Below are 23,983 nucleotides of genomic sequence, written 5' to 3'. Positions count from 1 at the left end.
GTGGACTGGCAATGTTTTTTTGATCAAATGCTATCTGAAGAAAACCTCGGAAGGACCACACTTGGAAGCGGACTGGACCTGCCGCACAGCTTCTGTGCGTTGCAGACCGACAGTAAGCCCGCCACCAGCCCACAGCCTGTGAGGCTGACGGTGACTGGCAGCCTCGCTAAGGGAGGCGGGCTCAGTCTCCATGGTGTGCGGCGCACAACAAGACTAGCAGCAGCCTGCCTGCCGGCTCCCAGCGCCTCAGATCTCAGACAGTGAGTATTTTTATATTACCCCTGTCTTCAGATGTATTTATTAGAATTTACATTTACTGGCTACTTTTTTACATTGAGACACCTCTACCAGAAAGACAGAAATTCAACTTCACTAATCAGATTTACAAGGATTCATGTAAAGGGAAATTTGCTGAAGTCATTCAAAGGCTAGTGAATTGTAAGTTTTCCATAAATACATTTTTGGTTTTCTTAAGAAAGCCTCTAATAGTATCATTTATTTATTTGAACAGCTTTATTGAGATTATTCACATACCATAAATCCATCTATTTAAGGTACACAATTCTGTGATTTTTAAATATATTAGAAGTTGTGAAAGCATCACCCTCCACTAATTCTAGAACATTCATCACCCTCAAAAAGAAATCCTATAGTTATTAACAGTCACTTACAGCCATCCACCTCTCCCCAATCCCAGACAACCAATAATCTACTTTCTGTTTCTGTGGATTTGCCTATTCTGGACATTTCACATACGTGGCATCATATAATATGTGGTCTTTTGTGATTGGCTTCTTCCACTTAACATGTTTTCAAGGTTCATCCATGTTGTACCAGGTGTCAGTACTTTGCTCCTTTTTTATTGGCAAATAACACTCTATTGAATGAATATTCCACATTTATTTATGCATTCATCCATTAGTGGACATGGGATGTTTCCACTTTCTGGCTACTAGAATAATGCTGCCACAAACATTTGTGTACAAGTTTTTGTATGGACATGTTTTTATTTCTTTTAAGTAAAAACCTAGGACTGGAGTTATAGGTTATGTGATAACTCTAAATGTAACCATTTAAAGAACAACCACACTGCTTTCCAAAGTGGCTGCACCATTTTATATTCCACCACAGTGTATGAGGTTCCAAGTTCTCCACATCCTCACCAACACTTGTTTTTGTTTGTTTGTTTTCTTTTTTTAATTTTAATATCATTAATATACAATCACATGAGCAACACTGTGGTTACTAGATTCCCCCCATTATCAAGTCCCCACCGCAAACCACATTACAGTCACTGTCCATCAGTGTAGAAAGATGCTATAGAGTCACTGCTTGTCTTCTCTGTGCTATACTGCCTTCCCCATGCCCCCCCCCAGGTTATGTGTGCTAATCGTAATGCCCCTTATTCCCCTTCTCCCTCCCTTCCCACCAATCCTCCTCAGTCTCTTTCCCTTTGGCAACTGTTAGTCCATTCTTCAGTTCTGTGAATCTGCTGCTGTTTTGTTCCTTCCATTTTTGCTTTGTTCTTATGCTCCACAGATGAGTGAAATCATTTGGTACTTGTCTTTCTCCACCTGGCTTATTTCACTGAGCATAACACCCTCTAGCTCCATCCATGTTGTTGCAAATGGTAGGATTTGTTTTCTTCTTATGGCTGAATAATATTCCATTGTGTATATGTACCATATCTTCTTTATCCATTCATCCACTGATGGACACTTAGATTGCTTCCATTTCTTGCCTATTGTAAATAGTGCTGCAATAAACATAGGGGTGCATATGTTGTTTTGAAACAGGGCTCCTGCATTCTTAGGGTAAATTCGTAGGAGTGGAATTCCTGGGTCAAATGGTATTTCTAATTTTAGTTTTTTGAGAAACCTCCATACTGCTTTCCACAATGGTTGAACTAGTTTACATTCCCACCAGCAGTGTAGGAGGGTTCCCCTTTCTCCACATCCTCACCAGCATTTGTTGTTCCTAGTCTTTTCTATGTTAGCCATCCTAACTGGCATGAGGTGATATCTCATTGTGGTTTTAATTTGCATTTCCCTGATAATTAGCGATGTGGGGCATCTTTTCATGTGCCTGTTGGCCATCTGAATTTCTTCTTTGAAGAAGTGTCTGTTCATATCCTCTGTCCATTTTTTAATAGGGTTATTTGCTTTCTGGGTGTTGAGGTGTGTGAGTACTTTATATATTTTGGATGTTAACCGCTTGTCGGATATGTCATTTACAAACATATTCTCCCATACTGTAGGATGCCTTCTTATTCTGCTGATAGTGTCCTTTGCTGTACCGAAGCTTTTTAGCATGATACACTCTGATTTGTTCATTTCTGATTTTGTATCCCTTGCCTGAGGAGATGCTTTCAGGAAAAAGCTGCTCATGTTTATATTCAGGAGATTTTTGCCTGTCTTTTCTTTTAAGAGTTTTATGGTTTCATGACTTACATTCAGGTCTTTGATCCATTTTGAGTTTACTTTTGTGTATGGGTTTAGACGATATCCCAGTTTCATTCTCTTGCGTGCAGCTGTCCAGTTTTGCCAATACCAGTTGTTGAAGAGGCTGTCATTTCCCCATTGTATATCCACGGCTCCTGTATCATATATTAATTGACTATATATGCTTGGTTTTATATCTGTTGTTTGTCTTTTTAATTATAGTTATCCTAGAGGGTGTGAAGTGGTGTTTGGCTATTTGCATATGTTTTTGAGAAACTTTCGTATGTTTTATTTTTATTTGGCTCTTTTTAACTGAATTTTTTATTATTCAGTTGTAATGTATGTGTGTGTGTATATATATATATATATACAAGTTCTTTATCAGATATATGATTTGTAAATATTTTCTCCTATTCCATGGTTGTTTTTTTCATTTTCTCAAAGGTATCATTTACAGAAAAAAGTTTTTAATTTTGCTGCAATCCAATTTATCTAATTTTTTCTTTTGTTGCTTATGCTTTTGTTGTTATATCCATGAACCATTGCCTGCCCCAATGTGATGTGCTGCCATTATTGTCTTCTGGGAGTTTACTTTGAGGTCTTATAGATTGGTTGGCCAACTGTGTCACTACCACTAAAAAAAAAACCTGTTCATTACCTACTTAATTTTCCTGATACCTTTGTTGAACATCAATTGACTATAAATGTAAGGTTTATTTCTAGACTCTCAATTCTTTTCCATTGCTCTGTCTACCTTTATCCCACACTTTCTGCCACCTTGTTCTCTTTGTATATGCACATAATATACTTTGTACCACACTGTCTTGATTACTGTAGCTTTGTAGTAAGTTTAGAAATCAGGAATGGTGAGTCTTCCTACTTTGTTCTTCTTTTTCAAGATTGGTTTGGCTCTCTGAGTCCCCTGCATGTCTATATGAGATTTTAGGATCATTTCCTCAATTCCTCTGCAAATAAATTTAGCCACCCATTGAACACACCTACTTGAATTATAATTCATCTGTGAGAAGTTGTGGAGTTTCCTTGGTATGAACTCATACGTGGAACAAATGGAGTGGGTCTAAGTGAAACCCACTGAAAAGTCTGTGTGAAAGGCAAGCAAAAAGGCTTCCAGCCACTGATTCTAAAAACGGTTTGGTTTTTCATGATACCTGCACGTTGGAAACCCTCTTCTACTTCTGTTTACTATTTTATTTTGTCATTGATCAAATGCTCCAGTGTAAAGGTATTCTACCAAAACAAACAAGCCCAAAAGACAAAATGCATCCTGTGCCATCTTGTCTCCTAACATGTACTGAGCACCCACTTAATGCAGAAAGGCATGCGTGTCCTACACATTCAGAGGTTCTGGGACCCATTTGGGCCTCTCCCGTGGTCCTTCAACAGGAAACAACCTCCACATCCTTACTGCCTTACATCACATCCCCAGTCTCGCTCACTGCTGTCTGTCCCCTGCCTTACAGCCAAAGGGAGAGATTGCTACTCAAATTGTGGTCTGTGAACCAGTGGTTGCTATGGGGACTTTTGTACAAATGCAGAATCTCAAGCCCCATCCCAGACCTACTGAATCACAATCTGCAATTTAACAAGATTGCAAATGCTTTATATATACCAGAGATTGGTAAACTATGGTTACTGGCCAAAACTGGCTTGCTCCCTGCTTTTGTAGGCCTTGGAGAACCTCACAGCTGTGCCTAGCTGTTACCCAGGGCCCTGCTGGTCACCACCTACACTTTAGGGACTCTGCTGTTGGCAACTGCTGGGCACTGAGCAGTAGAATCCCAGTCCAGTCAAATCACCTTGCTTCCCACCAGCTGTCAACTTGAGATGGCTGGACTCTTGGAGAGGAAAGAGGCCAGGCTGGGATGTAGGCATCCCCAGGGCAGAGTGAAAGTGACCATCCCACAGCTCAGGCCTGCTCAGTCACGTTGCTCTTTGTTCTAAGAATGTCTGCAGCTGAGGGCTACTGGGCAGAAAGCATGCTCACCCACTCCCGCCAACCATTCCCTCTGTCCCCAGAAAATCTCCACCTTCATAGCACCCAGGGCACTGCCTGTTCATTACGTTACTCACTCCTCTCCTACTCTCGGATTGTCATCATAGTCCGCGTGTATCAGACCCATGTGGAGGGCTTACTACATACAGATGGCTGGCTCCCCCTCCACCCCAGTTTCTAATTCGGTGGTCTGATTTTGGGCCCAATAATTTGCATTTCTCATAAATTCCTGGCTGATATTGCAGCTGCTGGGGCTCAGTTTGTATGATTGACTCCACATTCTTCCTGAGATCTCAACTTAAATATTGAGATCAAAGAGACATTCCCACTGACCCCACCTTAAGTGGCTCTCTCCTCATCCTTTGTCTGTGTGTGTGTGTGTGTGTGTGTGGTCTATCTCAGCCCCTTCTTGTTGACTAGAATCTGAAACAATCTAAATGTACTTTTCATGCTATTTTGAAAGGATCTCTTTACTCATGCATGATTTTGTAACATCATACACTTGTCACATGGAAAATATTGGTTCATGAAATTATTCAGACTTCCCAAATGTTGACACGTCTCATTATACGATATTTTATGATCATTTTTATTAAGTCGTATAATCAAGGATTGTAATTTAATACAAATAATTCCTACTTCTTTAGTTTCTTTTGTGAAACTAGTTTAGGTATTATTTATTTACTTATTTATTTATTCTTACTATGCATGTGTGGTGGTGAAGAATGTCAGAATCCCATGACTGCAATATCCAGTATGGTGTCACTGCCCACAGCTTGCTTCTTGCTAAGGCACCAGCAGTTTCTACATCATTACTTTTGAACCATCAGAACAATTGTCAGGACAGCGAACAAGGCCAATGACATTGTAATATTTTAATGAAGATACTTTGGCCTCATGGATCCCCTGAAAGAAACCTAGGAATTCCTAAGCATATGTAGACTATAGTTAGAGAACTGCTTGTCTTAATATTAAAAAGAACTGTCGGCATTTTATTCATATGTTACATCTTGTCCACCTCCTAAGCTGGTGTAGTGTAAATATTTAATTTCCTTGGAACATCTGCTCTGTATCCAATACAAACTTTTCCCATGGATTGTCACTGTATCCTCACAACAATCCTGGCAAATTAGATCCATTCTATGGATGAGAAAGGTAAAGCACAGCATACACAACTAACTCAGGGTCACACTACTAGCACTTTGGAGCAAGAGTAGGAAAAAGCACTGGAAAATGGGTTAAGGCCAAATAGCAAATGCCAGCCTGTGACTTTAGCCTATAATCCTGTAGTCAGAGGGGAAACATTGATAGTTTTGGGGTAGGGGACTGGCATACACTAACCAGAGGAGCGAAGATCCAAATACACTCAGCAGAGCGCACACACAAAGCAACGCTGGGTGCAAATATACGGGATGAGCAGGAAAATAGATGACAAAGAAGCCTGTGGAATCACTCACTAGCAATACAGTTGTAGAGAATTTCCTAAGCGGCATGTTTTTCCTACAGTAGTTGTTGTCATGGAGTTGACCAGAATGTCAGACCTGACAAAGCTCCACCAAGCAGTGGCTGCAGGAGACGGCAATTCGGTGAGAAAGATTTTGAAAAGAGGTCTCTGTGACCCGAACTATAAGGACATGACCTGGAATGACAGAACCCCACTTCACTAGGCTGCGATTTAAGGTGAGTGGGAAATGCCTAGGGAAGAATCCAGCCCTTTGTGTCCATTTGTGAAATCACCGGTCAGTCGTCTGTATGGGGGAGCAGAAAGACCATCTCATGAGAGCTGAATGGGACATTTCATTCCCGGCACCACCACTGGCTCATTGTAGCACCATAAATGAGTTATTTAACATCCTTAGGCCTTAGTTTATTCATCTATGTAACGGGAATCTTGTGGTGAGGATTCAGTAAGATAATGGGTGCATCGTGGCTAACACACAGTCTGCTCTCAGTTAATATTAGCCCTCTTCCCTCTTGACCTCTGGCAGGAATGGAGTATCATTCCTGTGGTGGGACAAGGACTGTGTCTTGTCCATTGCTGGGTCCCCCTTGCCTAACACAGCTCTGTTATGTGATGGGAGGGCAACAGGGGCAAAAATTCAGCCAGTGGTCGTATCAAGGCCTTTGGCAATAGAACACCAATGAAGAATGTCAAGTAAGAAAGTGCTCTAGTAAGCTTCACTTTTTAAAAATTTGTTTTTATTCCACTATGGAGGATGGATTGGAAGGAAGCAAGACTGGCTGCAGAGAAATCAGTTAGGAGAATTTTAAAGAAATTTAAGTACAAAGTGATGGTAGCTGTATCAAAGCAGCTTTTAATGAACATTTGCTATATGCTGGACACTATGCTGTGTACTTGATGTCTGCAATTTTATTTGCACCTCAAAAAAACTCAGGAAGCCATGATAATACCCTTAATTAAGCAATGAGGACACTGAGCCTCAGATGGTTGTTCTTGTCAGGGGTGCCACAGTTAGCCAGTGGCATTTATTGTCAGGTCTGAAGCCATATCTATTGGACTGGAAAGCCTGTGCCCTTAGTCTGTGCTAACTGTAATGTAAGTGGGACTTAAAATATTTTTTATTGAGATATTATTGACATACAGCATCCTATCAGTTTCAGGTGTACAATACAGTATTATTAGCTATAGTTTCCATGCTGTACATTACATCTCCAGGACTTATTTAGCTTATAACTGGAAGTTTGTACCTTTGACCCCCTTCACCTAATTCATCCTCCACCTCCACCTCCAGCCTCTGCCTATGGCAACCCTCAATCTGTTCTCTGTATCTATGAATTTGGTTTTTGTTTTTTAAGATTCCACATATAGGTGAGATCATACAGTATTTGTATTTCTCTGTCTGACTCATTTCACTGAGCATCATGCCCTCAAGTTCTATCCATGTTGTCACAATATACTTGCTTTTTAAAGCAGCACTGAGACTGCCTGAAGCCGAGTAAGCCTTGCCAGCCAGCAAAGGCAAGTGTAGAGTGACTTGGGAGAGAAAACAAGATTCCCAGGAATGGCCTGCGGGAATGGGCGGGGCCGAGGGGTGTTCTAGAAGAAGTCTAGGGAATAGTGGATGGCTTCCAACCCCAGGTGGGAGCAAGGCTCACAGGGCGAGGATGGAGCACTGAGTCCCCGGAAGGGGAGCGGGAGAAGAAGGGAGGAGGGGTTGCTGCTAAGGAATTGGCTGGGCCTGCCAATGTCTCCCCTCCTTTGTGCTATCTAGATGAGCCCTGGCCTTAGTCCAGCAGAGACGTTTCAATCTTAACCTCCTCCTGTTTCTTCTTGATAAACTGAAGGGCATTTGGACGTGATGCAGCTCTTAATAGAATATGGAGCCAGGCCCTGCCTGGTAACTGATGTGGGCTGGACCCCAGCTCACTTTGCAGCTGAGTCAGGCCATCTGAATGTGCTCAAAATTCTCCATGCACTGCATGCCGCCATCGACGCCCCCGACTTCTTTGGAGACACACCAAAGAGGATTGCGCAGATCTATGGGCAGAAAGCCTGTGTGGCATTCCTGGAGAAGTAAGTTTCATTTATTTCCAGCCACAGAAAGGACAGAAACAGGAGCCTGTGATCAAGGTCTTTTCCAACTCAGCGGTCTCAGGTCAATGAAAATGAAATGAGAAAATCCAGCCAAATGTTGTTGGAGTTGTTTTTCATTCAATTTTCACTGAGGTGACTAGTTTGGGGTATAAACTGCATTGTTTTAGATTATGTAAAATCTATTGTTTTTAAATTACACAAATTGTAATAATTGTAACACACATAATTATTATAATTTTGATTATATAATTGTTATAATTATTGTTTTAAATTATACAAAAATTATATCAGATAAGAGAGGTGGGACACCAGGTTTGAAAATGGAACATGGGACAAGATTTGTATATTCACATTAACTGTGTGACCTTGGACAAGTTAAGTCTCCTGTCTGATCCTCAGGTTCCTCATATTTAAAATGAGACAGGTGAATTAGGCTATCATCCTTAAGGGCCCTTCTACCTTTTAAAACTTCTATTCATCTGTGAATCTCTACTCACACACTCACCAAAGATAAGAACTTCCCTAATATTTGTTAATATTTTGTCAGCTAAGAATTCAAATAGAATTAAGTATCCATTATGTACCTGAGAAGTACAGCTCTAGAAAGGATGGAAATAAAATTTAGGAATTTGTGACTTGGTTAATAAGTAATTTGTGCAACAGACAGTAAAGTAGCAAAGTGAAGGCAGCACTGCTTGAAAACTGAACTGAGATCGATAGCGAATCGATCCATAGGGCAGTTCTTGGTGAGCAGGGGGAGTGACAGTGAGATGCCTTTCTAAGAACTTGAAAATAAAATTATTTTCAGAAACTTAGACTATCAAATCTTTGCCTGCAATGAGTTAGTCATCTGTAGGAGTAACTAAGGAGACCGTCTCTGGAAAGCCGTGTCCTACATGTAAAATATTCAAAATCATAATCGAGGTGATTTGTGGAACCAACAAGCAGAACCTTGACCCCGACTCAAAGACTCTTTCTTCTCCCCCATCCTGCTCTCACTGCCTGCATTCAGGGACCTCCTCCATGCGGCTCAGCAACATTGTTCTCCAAACTTTTTAAAGCTCTAATATACCACTAGGCAACCATTGCTCCCTTTCTTCATTTACCAGCTCCTGGATCATCACACAGGTATTTGAGGGCATCGGGACCTCTTCTCATCCAACTTCTTTCCCTCGCAAACTGTCACCTCCCTCTAGGCTCACCGCCTGCATGTGGACGCCACCCCTTCCCCTCTCTTCCTGATATTCTTAAATTTCCATCTCCTGTCCTTCTGTAGTGTCTAAACCAGGGTTTACAAACTTGAATCGGTCCCTGTCTTCTCCATTCCAAACCTTAGTCTGCTGGAGAAAAGCCCACAGGTAAGTAGATGGGTGGGTACCACCAGAACTTCTAGGATTTTTATCTTCAGCTGAGCCCCCAGAATAGCTTGGCTATTTACCTAAAAGTTAGGTTGGCTGTCTATTGACAATCGACAATTCCAAGTCCCCTTCACATTCAGCATCTCCTGCAGAAGGTATAGTTTCTACTTCACAGAGAACACTGAAGCCTGGGTATACATTTTAAACCTCTATTACCTATATATTGTATATACATGTACATCTTTCCCTTCTTACCTTGCTGCCCATCATTCTATAAGAAGTCTCATCCCCCATCCAGACCCTTGATCCAGTCCTTTGTCTCCTTTCGGATCATCATTCCTACATTCTTCATTGCTTCTTTCATCCTCTCTTCTATATTTTTAGTTTTTTTCCAATTCCCTCTGTTCAGTTATTTTTGGCCTATGGACATGCTCCAATTGATCTTATTAAAAAACACACAAGTGATTAGAGGTCATTCTCATGTCTGCGATGACTTTCTTCTCTCCTTTTCTAAGGAACTCGAAAGTTAATCTATATCATTGTCTCTACTCCCTCACCCACTTTTCAGACTTCTTCCGCTGTCATTGTACTGCATCAGCTCTCATCCAGGGATATTCTTGTTGCTAAATCAATGGCATCTTACCTCTTCTTAATTCACATCTTCCCTCCACTTAATCTGGTTTTTGACAACTCTTCTCTCCTGATTTGTCTGACACCGCTCTAGTCTAGATCTCCTTCAGTCTGTCTGACCATGTCTTCTCATGATTTCTCTGAGCTCCTGTACTTGAAGCCTTTTGGATGCTGAAATTCCTCAGGGTCCTGGCCTTGGCTGCCCTCTGCTGACTTTCTCTGAGTAGTCTCAGCCCCTCCCTAGTGATAAGTGGGTGGATGAACATGACCCATGACCCCAGCATAACTGAAGTGAAGGAGGAGTAGTTCCTCCAAATGGTGGAGAGTGTTACTACCAGGAAAAGTGGGCAAGCAGTGCTGAGCCGACAAAAGCAACGGAGGTCACCTGCATCATGAGCAAGTCATTACTGACCATCATTAGCTCCCATGAGGGACTTCCCTTTTGACAGAGAGAAGGAATTCTGGTTAAGGGGAAATTAATCTGAACCTTAAAAGACAGCTAAGATCTGACTAATGGGGGATAGAGGAAGATCCTCGTTTTGGAGGGAAGGCAGAAAGTTGGAAATGTGCATAAGGTGTGTGTATATGGGAGAAAGTGGGAAGATAAATGGCCTGGCTAAGTAGAGAATTCATGATGAAGAGAAGTAGAGAATAAGCTTGGGTGAGTGAGTGACCACAGACAGCTGGGCAGGCAGATGAGTATGAATTCATCAGGGAGGAGCAAGATGCAACAGATGCTAGCGAGGTTCTCTTGTAGTGGAAGAGGTGGTGCTGTGCAGGTAGGATTGGAGGCAAGGAGATCACTTACAGAATTTCTTAACACTCATATTGCAAGTAGGTGGGCTCCTAGGTTAGGATGGTAAAGAGAAAAGATATAAGAGAATTTCCTAAAGAAGCCTAGACAGTATTTGAAAGTTTTCTGAAGATCCTAGGGATCTTAGTAGAACAATTCAACTTTAAGTTTAGCCTAAGTAGTAAATTTCTCATACAAAAAATATTTTTGAGTCCTACTATGTGCATGGCATCAAACTAGATGCTAAAAAGGATTTAAAGATAAATCAGATACAGTGCTAGACATTAAGAAGTTACCTGCCTGGGAAAAGACATAACTTGTTTACATAAATTATACTAATATAAGATAGAAAGTGATACTGGTTAAAAGAACAGGGCGGAAGAGGGACACTATGTGGTCTGAATATGAAGAGATCATATCTAGCTTGTTGGGGGCATGGGACCTGAAGGACAAGCAGGTTTGTTAACTTCTAAGTGAACTGTACTTTTTAAAATGCTTTGCAGTTAAAATGTTTGCCCTGCCTGTACCATCACCCCTCAGATTCCATCCATGCTCATATTGGCTCAGATTTGGTCTATGTGAAGTGGCTTCACCAACGACTTTAAGCAAGCCACATGCTTACTTAAATACAAATACCTCAGACACAAAAGTTACTTTTGTATGCTTCCTATTGTCCAGGTGTGTATGATGACCTATTCATCTAGTTCTCCATTTATCATCTGTTCTGTTATTCTATATCTGTCATCTACATATTATATATAATTGAACTATTATTTACATAAATCCATCTATACCTATAGCACATATGCAATTATGAGTAGTTTTTAACATGTTTCTGCACTTCAAAATTTTATACAGTGAACAAACATGGCTTTATAATTAGGAAAAAATACAAAATAAATGAAGGAAAACAGCCTCCCAATAATACACTGGTTACTTTATAAATGTCAACAAATAAAAATTAGCAGCACCTTCTTCAAGCTAAGCACCTGCCTTCAATCCTCCTAGCATCCAACTTTGCCATTTTTTTGCCTTCTCAAAGTAGTTTCTTTCAGATCTGAGCCCTCCCTAAGAGTGTACTTGGAAATGCTCTAAGTTGCCCTCCTTCCTTCTCGATGGGATCACTGAAGTGCCCGGCTGTGTGTGGAGGGCGGGAAGAGGCCCACCCCCCAGCCAGGCCAGGCTCTGGGGTCTGCGTGCTGAGGGCTGCCGTCTCCCCTCCCCCAGGGCTGAGCCTGAGTGCCAGGCCCACCGCCTCACCGCCAGGCGGAAGGGGCTGCCATTGGACCAGCAGGATGAAGACTGGGATGCCAAGAAAAGGGAACTGGAGCTGTCTCTTCCCTCCCGGAATCAAAACACTAATAAGAAAAAGAAGAAAAGTCGAGGCCCCACCAGGGTCGGCCATACCAAGGAGAGGAGAGCGTGAGAAAGCCCGTGCCCAAGAGGCTAGACCTGCTTTCTGGTGGAAACCTTTCCCTGGTGGCAGAGTCAACTTATTAGGTGTGTGTTGTCTTTACATGATTTTTCCTCATGGACCATTCCCAGACAGCTCCTGAACGTCAAGACTTGTCAATGGCAAGACTTGCCAATTGAGCGAATATCATTATATACCCAGGAGGAGCAACCTGGACAGTAGACTGGCTCAGTGGAAATAACTGGAAATCCTGACACGAATTAATTTCATCCCACCTAACTAGTGAGAGAGAGCATGAGGTAATGGAACATGTGATTATAGCTCTGCTTGTCAACTATTTAGGAAATGTAAATAAATACAGATGAGGCATTTCCAGTGAAAATATTACATGCAAATTAAGATGTGAGGTAGATGTAAAACACATACCGGATTTTGAAGACTTAGAACAGAAAATGTGAAATAGCTCATTAATAGTATTTAATATCGATTACATGCTGAAATGATAATATTTTGGATATTGGGCCAAATAAAATAGATACCAAATAGGAATTTTACCGTTTTCCTTTCACTAGAATGTTTAAAATTATATAGGTGGCTTGCCTTGCTTTTCTTCCCTATCAGATGACACCACAGTAGAAACCAGAAAGCCATGGGAGCCCCCACCAGGCAGCTGGCTTGGTGCACTTTAACTGGCTACCCTACATTTTAGGTTTACTAATTTCTCTCCCTAAGTCAATAACTTTAGGCACCTAACATTCTTTACTACATATTACTCAATAAATGCTACTATTAATACAGGCTAAGTTCGGTTTGAATTTCCCAAAATGAATAAATACTTGGACCCCTCTGTTGGGCTAGGGACCCCAAATTCTTGCTAAATTTGCAGGAGAGAAATCAAAGACCTTCTGCCCCCTAGGAATCATGCAAGTGTTTCTCAACTTTACATCAAGGAGTTCAGGAACTGGGGAATCAGCTGGTACCCTCTGTATCACATTCCCATCTCTGGCCTGCTCACACTGAGGCATTTCTCTGGCCTTATCTACCACATGCACTCATTGCACTAGTCTTTGAGCAAACTAATCCACAAAGATTTCTTTTTTAATGTTCAGTGCAGAAATTTTCATGGCCATGTGACTCTGTGCCTCCTTATCAGTTGCCATGAAACTTGATGATTGCAGCCTATGAAAAATCTAAAGTCATAAAATACCTCTCACTGAGAAGTTAAGGTTGCATATGAAGCAGTGAAATTTGAGGTCTGGATATTATCGCTCTTACAAAAACGTCAAGCTACGTAAGACTTTGGGTTGTCTTTCCTGCCATCAGAAAAAGCTCTGGAACTGGTTGGCAATGAGCCAGCAGACATTAGATGAAATTTATTTTTAACAATTTACGTGCCATAAAATGTTTTCATTTTAAGTGTACAATTTGGTGACTTTTAGGAAACTTACAGAGTTGTGCAACTATCACCACTACCCAATTTTAGAACATTTTTATCACACCAAAGAGATCCCTCTTGCGCATTAGACAGTCATTCCCCTTTCCCACCCTCAGCCCCTGGCATCCATTAATGTACTTTCTTTCTCTGTAGATTTACCTCTTCTAGAAAATGTATACAAGTGGATAGATGAGTTCTTCACAGTAAAATCATATCTCTACTGCTCATAAATATGATCAAACACTTAATGAATACATATTAAGCACACGTTGTGTCAGGCATTGTACTAGGGATTTGCCTTAAAGTTAGCAAACAGAATAGTTCAGGTCCAGCTAGGAAGGCAGGAAGTTCAACAACCAAAACCAAGAAAAGGTGGTGGTCTGTGAAAGGGGAGGCCCAGGACTCTCTGGGAACCCTTATCTGGAGCTCATAAAGTAGTTTGAAGAAGTCAAAGGAGGTTTCTGGAGGAAATGGCATTTCAAGGGGAAATTGAAGGGTGGGCTGGAAATAAGCAGGACTGTTGGGGAGAGGACTCTGTAGGCTAGGGAACTGCTATATGAAGGCCCAGACATAGGAGTGTTGAGTTTGAGGGTCCAAAGCAAGGGACCCAAACAAGCTAAAGCTGGAGTGTAGAGTGTGTACAGGAGCAGAGAAGAGCAGGGGAGATGGTAACATGGGGGTTTAATGACCTTGGAGGGTAAATGAAGCCAGGTTGCAGTGGGCCATGGTATGATACTTGGATGGTGTCCTGAGGGCAACACAACACCTCTGAGAGGCTGTAGGCAGGGTTGGTTGTGGCATAATGGCATTGCAAGCAGATTGGAGCTGGGCAAGAATTCGGACAGGAAGACCAGCTAGAAAAGTGTTGGAGTAACTCAGAAGAGAAATGCTCCTGGGAGGCAGCATAGCTTAGTGGTGAAAACTCAGATTCAACATTTTTCCAAAGACATACAGACAGCCAAGAGGCACATGAAAAGGTGCTCGGCATCACTAATCATCAGGGAAATGCAAATCAAAACCACAATGAGATACCTCCTCACAGAAATCAGAGTGGCTACTGTCCAAAAGACAGAAATAACAAGTCCTGGAGAGGATGGGTGGAGAAAAGAATCCTTATGCAGTGTTGGTGGGAATGTAAATTTGTGCAGCCATGATGGAAAGCAGGATGGATGTTCCTCAAATAATTAAAAATGGAACAACCATATGATCCAGCAATTCCATTTCCAAAGGGTGGTCAGGCAGGAAAATTCTCTCTTATTTGGGGGACAGCCTTTTGTCCTCCTCAAGCCTTCAACTGATTGGATGAGGCCCACCATGTTACAGAGAGCAATTTGCTTACTCAGTCTATTGATTTAAATGCTAATCTCATCTAAAAACACCCTTACAGAAAGACCCAGAATAATGTTCGACCAAACATCTGGACAAATTCACACATAAAATTAACTATCATCTGGGTCAAGAGGAAAGACAATAACTGGGGGTGGGGGAGCCATTTTATAAAGTGGAGTGAGGGTGGGAATCTCTGATAGAGGCCATTTGAACACTACTCTAAATGAAGCAAAAGCAAGAAGCTTTGGAGGAGGATCATTGCAAGTGGAGATCCAGCAAGTACAAACCGCTGTACCTGGGATAGGCTCAGGATATCTGAGCTCCAGGAAGAAGCCCTATGGCTGGAGCATGGGGCTGATGGGGGCATGTCAGGGAAGGAGCCGAGGCTAGAGAGGTGGACAGCCGCTGGTTCATGTAGACCTTGTGGGCCAAGGTGAGAACGGGGCATTTCATTTTAAGGGTCACGGAAAACGACTAGGGTGTTTTAGCCACATCTCTCTGGCTGCTGAGTAGAACATAGGCTGGAGAGGGGCCGGGTGGAAGCAGGGACACCAGTCATGAAGCTTATTGCTGTCATCAGGCTAGAGACCCTGGTGGCCTGGGCGGCAGTGGCTGCAGGGAAGGTCGTGAGAAGTGGCCAGATTACAGATATTCTGGAGGGAGTGCAGAGGACCCAGTTGTAGGGTGGATAGGTGAGTTACTGGACACATTAATAGAATATAGACAAATGCGCAGGCTTTGTTGTGCCCCATCAACCCTTTCCACAGACCCTGATGATGCCTGATGACAAGCCAGCTTTCACAGAGGGACCCTTTTGCTGACGTGGTCTTTGTCAGATGCCTGTTTTTCTGAATGGCTACGGGTGTGCCCACTCTTCTGGAAAGTTGCTCTTGGTTTATTCATCACTATGTGCTTCTGTCTGTTTGCCAGGGAAGGCATCTCTGTCCATGCTGCCTTCATATTTCTTGGTAGCTCCACTTTGCTTTGCGATTTCTTTGTGGCTAGTTAAACATCATGGTTTTATTTGTTTTGTTTTCTCTTATTTTTCCAAAGGACTACAGTGTTATTAGGATATAATTTACATACATCAAATGCACAAAGCTTAATTGAACAGCTTAATCTGTTTACCTGTGAAATCTACATCCTAAAGAGGATTAGAACATTCCCATTGCCCAGGAGAGTTCCCCCAGGCCCCTTTCCAGTCCATCTTTACCACTCTAGTTCCTGTTCCCCCAACCTCTGTTTTGATTTCTGTCACCGTAACTTAGTTTGGCCTATTCTTGAATTGCATATAAACAAATCATTAGTATGCCTTATTTTGAATCTGGTTTCTTTTACTCAACATGACGTATTTGAGATTCATCTATGTTACTGATTTTGTTGGTAGTTTGTCCACTGGATGAATATAACACAATTTGTTTATTAATTCACCACTTGATGGACATTTGCGTTGCTTACAGTTTGAGGTGATTATACTTAAACTGCAGTGAAACATTATTCACAATAGCCAAGATGAGGAAATAACCTAAATGTCCATCAACAGATAAATGGATAAAGAAAATGTGGTCTGTATACACAATGGAATATTATTCAGTCTTAAAAAGGAAGAAAATCCTGCCATTTGTGACAACATGCATGGACCTGGAGACATGGTGCTAAGTGAAATAAGCCAGTCACAGAAGGACAGATACTGCATGATTGCGCTCATGTGAGGGGCTAAACTAGCTGAACTCACAGAAACAGAGAGTAGAATGGTGACTGCCAGGGGCTGGGGCGAGAGGGAAATGCGAGTTGCTGTTCAATGGGAATAAAGTTTCAGTTATGCAAGATGAAAAGTTCTAGAGATCTGCTGTACAACGTGGCAGTTGTGATTAACAATATTGTATTTTACACTTAAAATTTTATTTAGTGTTCCTAAGGCCAGTCCAAACCATATTGAAAAAGCTCATGTTTTTTCTACTAATTCTACAACCTCATATAAGAAGTCCTTGTGGACCTCATTTTTCATGTTTTATCAGGATGCCCTGACCAGCCTGCTAGGTGGCTGCTTTGCTTTTTATGAGACATTTTGGGTGTCCTCGTCATGTTCTGTTTGCTTGACAGCTGCCCTACGGTGTCTGAAGTGCTGACCTAATCTGAAGTCTGTGTGGGTGTCCCTACAAGGTCTCTTTGGTATTCATTTGTTTGTCCCCCTCCACCTCTACCCTCCCAGAGTCTCCCAACTCCTTTCTCTCCCCTTCCCTTGTCCCTGTAACTTTGCCCCCACTTCACATCCCCACTATCTCCATCACCAAACCCCATCAAAATTTACCTAACCCTCATCAGTGTGCATCCCTGAATCAACTTCTCTCCATGGTTAGAAGTATCTTCCCTCAAAACTACCTAGTTGCTTTCCAAAATATTCAACCTATTTGTGGAGATACTCTTTCTTTAAAATTAAAATAAAAAAGGTAGTAACAATGATCTTTTGAACTATCTAAACTAGTTATAAATGTAGTTTAAATTGTTTACAATCCTGTGATCCCTGATATGTCTCTGAAATTTAAGTGACGATTTCTGTAAAACCAAAACTGTCGTGTGCAGTTTTTTAGAAAGTGGCTGCCCTCTTGTGGACCATATCATACCAAAGACAGATTTCAGTCAGGAAGTATTAAACACTCTAAACACAGCAGAGCTCACCAATGTACACACGGAATTCCTAGTATTGAATTATAAAAGCAAATGAAATCTTAGAAGTAGATAGTAAGGCTATTCATGACCTCAAAGAACTTAGAATTTGAGGTGGTACATCATCAAGGTGTGACATCATTTTACAGATAAGGAAACCAAAGCTCAAAGTGAAGTGGCTTGTCCTCAAACCATAAAACAATACAAATCTGAGGTCCTGCCAAGAATTTAAGACCTTTCATGAAAACAATGTTAACCCGCTGAGTAATCACATAGGGCTACATGTCGAGATAAATACATAGTATGGCAAATACATAGACTTTTAGTAATACCTGTTCTGCATTCCTTAAGCATTCTTGAAGTTTCTTGCCTCTGGAGAGTGACTTTGTGGGGAGGCTAGTTAGACTCGTTAGGAGGCTGATGCCACAGAAGGGAGTGGCCATACTGATCTGATATGGGGCACTACTGGGAAGTGGGGGAGCAGACGGTTTTGCCAGTTGGTTATGAAGTGAACCCACAGACCTTCCTGAGATTAATTGCTGTGAGAGGGAAAAGGCAAGGACAGCTCCTAAATTTCTAGTTTGGATGGCAACTGAGAGTGAGTAAGTGATGGCTGAACAAGTGAATAGCTGGAGTGTCTACATGCTTTTTTAGGATTCAGCCACAGAGTTGGAAAGCTTTTGTGAGTGTGCATGTCCACATGGGTGTTTAACCGATAGCGGGGGAATTAGAGAGGCCATGGCTGGCTTGGGAGTATTAATGAGAGGCTGCTGCTGTTACTTAATAAAAGGCATGTAAACATTTTAGAAGTGACTAACCACTCTAATCTCCAAGCTTTCTGGTTTTAATAATCCCCAGTTTTCTGGGTTAAAGCTGTTGTGAAAAATAGAGGAGTAATGTATTTGTGAAATGCATAACACTGTGCCTAGCACAGAGCAAGCACCGCATAAACATTAGTGATCTTATTGTTTTTGTCATAATGGATTCACAGAATTCAAAGTAATTTAAGTTTAATTTTCATTTATTGGTTTCTTTCATACTTACAGTATAAGTGGTTATAACACAAAGTATATATATATCTCATGAAAAATCCTATAGATGTATTTCATTCTTTGATATGATATTCTGTAGTACAGCCTTAATTTTAAATGAAAATACTGGTTTAATAGATATCTAGTATAACATGGTGAAATCACCACATTTTATGTTTACGGTGTGAGAAAATGTGTGTGTGATTTTAAAAAAAGATCTTCTCCTAGTCTTCTGCTTAACTAGGCCATTGAAATTTACTTATGAAATAGAAGGCAACGGAATCTTTTATTTCCTTCTTAGCCCATGTTAAAAAAATATGTGGGTCTAAAAACTCAGTATGAACACTGATGGAAAACGGTAGTGATACATTAAAAATGAAGTTAAATTGTTCCTGAATGTTCAAACTGAATTCTGTCCCCAAATCTTAAACATTGGATTAGCTTCAGCAAAATTGAAATTCGTCTTTATTTCAATAAGGAGTTGAAGTACCTGTGATTAAAAATGCCTCATTTCTTCAGAGTAAAAAAATAAAATAAATGTTATTTAGTAGTATTGTCAGTAGGGAGTTTTAGCTGGGGCATTAAAAACCTGATTTTCTAGGCCCATAAATTATAGATCTATTGGATGCAGATTTTTACACATGTGGCTTTACCCTTAAATCCTGGAAAATAATGCAAATAAAAATGTGTGTTTGAGTCTGTTTACAAAATGGAATCCTTAATAAAACAAAGCGTGTCAATGGAGGTAATTCCACTATAGCTTTCTACTCCCTGTATTCAGGAGGGAGATACTTAGCGTTCACATACTCCTTTTTTCCTAAAGCAATTTTGCTCTCCAGTGTTAAGCAGCATTGTCTGTAATGACTCTTGCTATACTAACTATAGCAAACAAACAAAAACATTTGCTACCATCTTTAAGTACTAAAAACCTCAAGTGTTTCAGTGATAAGAATAATGGTAAACTCTTGTGTAAGTCCTTATTAAGTTGTAAATGATGCTACCGTATGTCTAGGGTCCCCACGTGAAGAATCACAGATCCAGGACACTTGGGATGCTGATTGCCAGGGCCTTGTTTTTTAGATTACACTATGCTACCTTCTTGTTCTTGAAGAGAGAAGCAATTATTGGCAGTGGCCTCAAGAACAAAATCTACTTTGTAGAGCTTTATTATTCTTGCCTAATTTGCCATAACTCCCACCTATTGCTGTTGGCACAACCAACTGTACAACATATAATCAATAAAAAAAACCTTACAACCGTTTTATTTGTTGTCTGTAGCTTTGTTTTTTTCTTATACAGAAGAGGATTAATACCTAACTCACTGTTTTGAGGGTATAATCACAAAATCATGTATGTAAGTGTCCAATACAGTACTTGGAACAAAAAATGGTATCTAGTTAATCTCATGATTTTAGGAAAAATATATTTTTAACAACTTTAATTGATTCATGTTATCTAATACATTTTAGTAAAAAAAAAATCTAAGGAATACGTACCATGGAATTATCTTTTGTGGATTTGTGTGTTTTTATTTCTGGAATGTTTTTCTCAAGAAATGCTAGAAACCACTTTTTGGATTTTGGCCAGTTTCTAGTGAGAAAAAAAATTGTATATAAAGTAATCTGAAAGCACTTGAGGAGTAATAAGTCACAGCATAAAAATAGGAATGCTTATATAATTATTTCTGCAAATTTCTTCATTTTCAGCTAGAACTTTAACTGACTTACTAGTTCACCAGGAAAATTGAGGGGGCAGAGCAGCCACAGTTTAGTTGCTCCTGCAAGTAAATCTTTGGCCGCCTGTAGGATTAGCATTGAATAAGAAAACAGGACCCACGGCTTGCTTGGTCTATTTTTACTCTGGCTGTTGTTAGTTGTAGGAAGATAAAAAACTAGCACAGTGACCCATTGCTGGGTTAAGCCAGGTAAAGCAAACTGGCTATGATCTTTCTAATCTTCTCAGATCAGTCAGCACTGTAGACCAACTGCTGCTTATAAATGAAAAAATTATGTGTTACTTTGCATTTGAACCATTTTATGAACATTTATCTGAGCCAGTGATGAGAAATACATTTGGCCAAACCTACTTTGTCTCAGAGGGAATAAGGACAACCATGTCTGATTCTGAGACGGGTGACTTGATGATTTAGCACAGTTCCAGACTGTCACAATCAATGTGATAAGAATAAGCTATGAATGGAATAAAAGGCCTCAAAATAAATTTATTTCATTTTAATTTTCTCTCTCTCATTTTTGCTCCTCAAAATAAGTAAAAAAGGAAATAATGTACCTCTCTTCTTCTTCCTCCCTCAATTCCCACACATACCAAAAACAAAGTGGTCATAAGAAATAGCTTCTGTCTCTTCCACTTAAATTATTGTTATATTTACCTAAAACAGAGAAATAAGAGAAATGTATGAGTTGCAGAGAGGAGCTTGGTCAAAGAATTAATTATAAGAAACAACTTTCTACCTTAGGAGATATTCTGGTATCTGGGATGCATACTCAAAACCTTCATCATAAACTTGAAAATGTTGATGGAACTCCCTGATTTTCTTTTCATTATTGGGAAACAAACCTTTTTTAAAGAGTGCGTTCACTGTGGCTGGATAAAGGAGATGTCTGCAAAGAGAAACACATAAAAATTCCGACCCAATGACCAAAGAAGAGAGGCACAGGGTACAGAAGAGGGCATTATTAGTAGTCATGTATTAGATGTAGGTAAGGCCATGTGACATATATTCTTTTGGGAAAAAGTCACTCTTAAGAGGTTTTAATATTTGCTTACTGTGGACAAGTGTGAGATGACACACAGAAATATATTGATTCAATATAATTTCAACAAGGATTTATTTAGCAAATAGTAACAACCAGAACTAAGATGAAGACTATGCCTTTAGACAGCAACAAAAAATGATCAAAGAATCAAGGGTAATATTAGTCACCAAATTTCCTAATATCTCACAGGACCCTATAAGCCTGAACTATCATGTATTTTTTATTGAAGTATTATCGATATTGAACTATTGCATATTGAAATATAGTGCCTATCATCAATAAGTATGTGACTAAAATGATCACTGTGGTATATTTAAGTAAAAGAGTATTAAAGAATGTTAATATGCGCTAGATTAGTAACACTAATACTGTTTATTTCATTTTTATTTACCATCCCTTCCTCACTAGAAAGTTTTCAGGATGTCCTTCCCCCAAAGACATCCGAGAACTTGCTGCATTTTGCTGTACGCTGGGCATGCTAACAGTTTAGTTGCTTGTTTGTTTTCATTTTTGCTTTTTCCTCTCTTTCTGGACCTCTAACAACACATTCAATGTAGTTCTGTTGTATGAGTCTGAACTGTGAAACCCTGCTTTCAGCGGCCCAGTATCCCACTGACATGGATCAGTTTACCAAACCTCCTTCTGCATATGGAGTTTTTTCACTGCTCTATGCCCAGCCCTTACCTTTGCCAGAAAGCCTCAGAAGTTGGCAGAGTGCTCCCAGGATCCCTCCACTGTGCCTCCCTGTCTCACCTGTCTCTCGGCATCTGCCTCTAGGAGGACGCTGGCTCAGTCTTGAGTCCCACACTGACGTGAGTTAGCCGCCTTGTCAAGTCTTACGAACACCACCTGGCCCCTTGTTATCTACGTTATGATACTTTCCTCACCGATGCCCTTTCAATGTCCACTTGTCCTAATAATCACAGATTACACAGAACTGTGATATTGAACACAATATAAAATTCTGACAGATGCTTGACAATTGAGAGGTAAATCTGTGTAAAGCTTACACAATTGTATGGAATGACTAAGGAGAAATTACTGTAAATGTATTAAAATGATTGCCTTGGTGTATTTGCTTGCTTTAAAATTGGAGTGCTAACTGAAAATTGTCCATTTATTAGAATTTAAAAGATCAATATAATCTTTCAATTGCCTAGTTAGGTAGACCTCATTAATCCACTAGATAATTTTTGCAATCCAAGGTACAGGCCTTAAGTTTTTTATTCCATAAAAACCCAAAAAAACAAAAAAATAGAGGTCAAATAATATGAATTGTACCTATTTACCTTACTAAATTGTTCAGGTCCATCGTCCCATGAGCACCTAAATTCTCCAGTTGTTCATGTAATCCTTCAGACAGTTGTTCAGTGAATTGATATAGGTTGAAAGCCCCCATTTTCCCTTTCATCACAATATAAAGTTTTTCATGCAGTTTTAAAAATGTATTTTTTGGAATTGATGCTGTAAACAGAGAAAGTTATTTTCAAAAGAAGCGACAATTCTTTAGAACAAAGAGTCAATATACCTTTACTGTTACTTAGTCAGTAGAGACTACAGCCAAAGTCCTTCTAGTACATAAAATCACCTCCTGCAAAAAAGCAGGTGAAGATTCAACCTATACTGTGAGCTACTAAAAATCTGTAGAATGATTCACTTTAAGGGATGATCTATAAGTGGATGACAAAGAGGGCCTCTGGGAAACACAAATCTAGTGATCTTATTTCCATATTTAAAAACCTTCCACGGCTTCTTACCTCTAACAGTTTACAAGGCCTTCTACCATCTTTCTAGATCTCCAATGACATTTCCAGTCCCTTTTCCCTCCCCTCCAAATCTATACTCCATACATGTTTGAAAATACAATCTTTTATATATCCCAGCGTTTTATTGAGCTGTTTTATCTGCTCAGGGCATTCTCTACTTGACCAACCTCACTCCTCCCCCTATACACCCACATCTGAAAGCTATACATTTCTCCTGCTAATTGTTATTTCTCCTTCAAGTGTCTTCTCAAATATCACTTCTACCAGGAGATCTTTCCTAACACCATGAATACCTTTGGTTCCAGAGTTTCTTTTATATTTGTGTTCATGTTGCTTCCAAGATACACATTCCTTGTTGGGTTTAAGGTGGTAAGAGCATATATGAGTTTTTAAACCCATTACTCCTTTATATATTTTTTCCATTCTGTTTTATGGTCTTCAAAGCAACTTTTTCAAAAATAATTTTTAATTTTATATTTCATCATCTTATTATGTTGTAGGTTATATTTTGTGTAAGTTAATTAAAAATAGTTTCTACATTTCCTGAGCATACATCTTCTCTGTGGTAGGGGAATATATGAGAGGAATGTGGAGCTACCTTGAGTAAATCCTAACATATTTCATCTGTTAAATTTGTTAAATAGAAATGTTTAAACATGAAAATGCCTAGACAAGTAGAGGTAATGAAACTTAATCACTTCCATATGCCTCTGATAGATGAATAAGTTGGTGTATTTTTATGAAGAGATATGTGAACTTACAGATAAAAAGC

At 40.1% G+C, this 23,983-nt stretch overlaps 1 protein-coding gene across 3 annotated transcripts; it reads left to right on the top strand.

The window, feature by feature from the left end:
- The first annotated feature begins 27 nt into the window (after positions 1–27).
- LOC140846883 (ankyrin repeat domain-containing protein 66-like) lies at positions 28–22,322 on the top strand. 3 transcript variants are annotated; one of them, XM_073225045.1, is made up of 4 exons: positions 28–260; positions 5,965–6,041; positions 7,762–7,990; positions 12,020–12,592. In XM_073225045.1, exons 1-4 carry the CDS (start codon positions 28–30, stop codon positions 12,216–12,218), a joined length of 738 nt encoding a protein of 245 aa, XP_073081146.1. In that variant the 3' UTR covers positions 12,219–12,592. The 3 variants fall into 3 exon arrangements, 2 of the variants coding, with proteins under 2 accessions (XP_073081146.1, XP_073081145.1); XM_073225044.1 differs by having other exon boundaries at positions 5,962–6,041; XR_012126378.1 differs by lacking the exons at positions 7,762–7,990; positions 12,020–12,592 and adding an exon at positions 19,681–22,322 and having other exon boundaries at positions 120–260; positions 5,962–6,135.
- Positions 22,323–23,983: the final 1,661 nt, after the last annotated feature.

Source organism: Manis javanica, chromosome 16 (assembly GCF_040802235.1).
Source record: "Manis javanica isolate MJ-LG chromosome 16, MJ_LKY, whole genome shotgun sequence".
Classification (NCBI taxonomy): Eukaryota; Metazoa; Chordata; class Mammalia; order Pholidota; family Manidae; genus Manis; species Manis javanica.
Note: the sequence above shows the minus strand (reverse complement) of the source record. Positions and strands in the feature narration are given on the sequence as shown.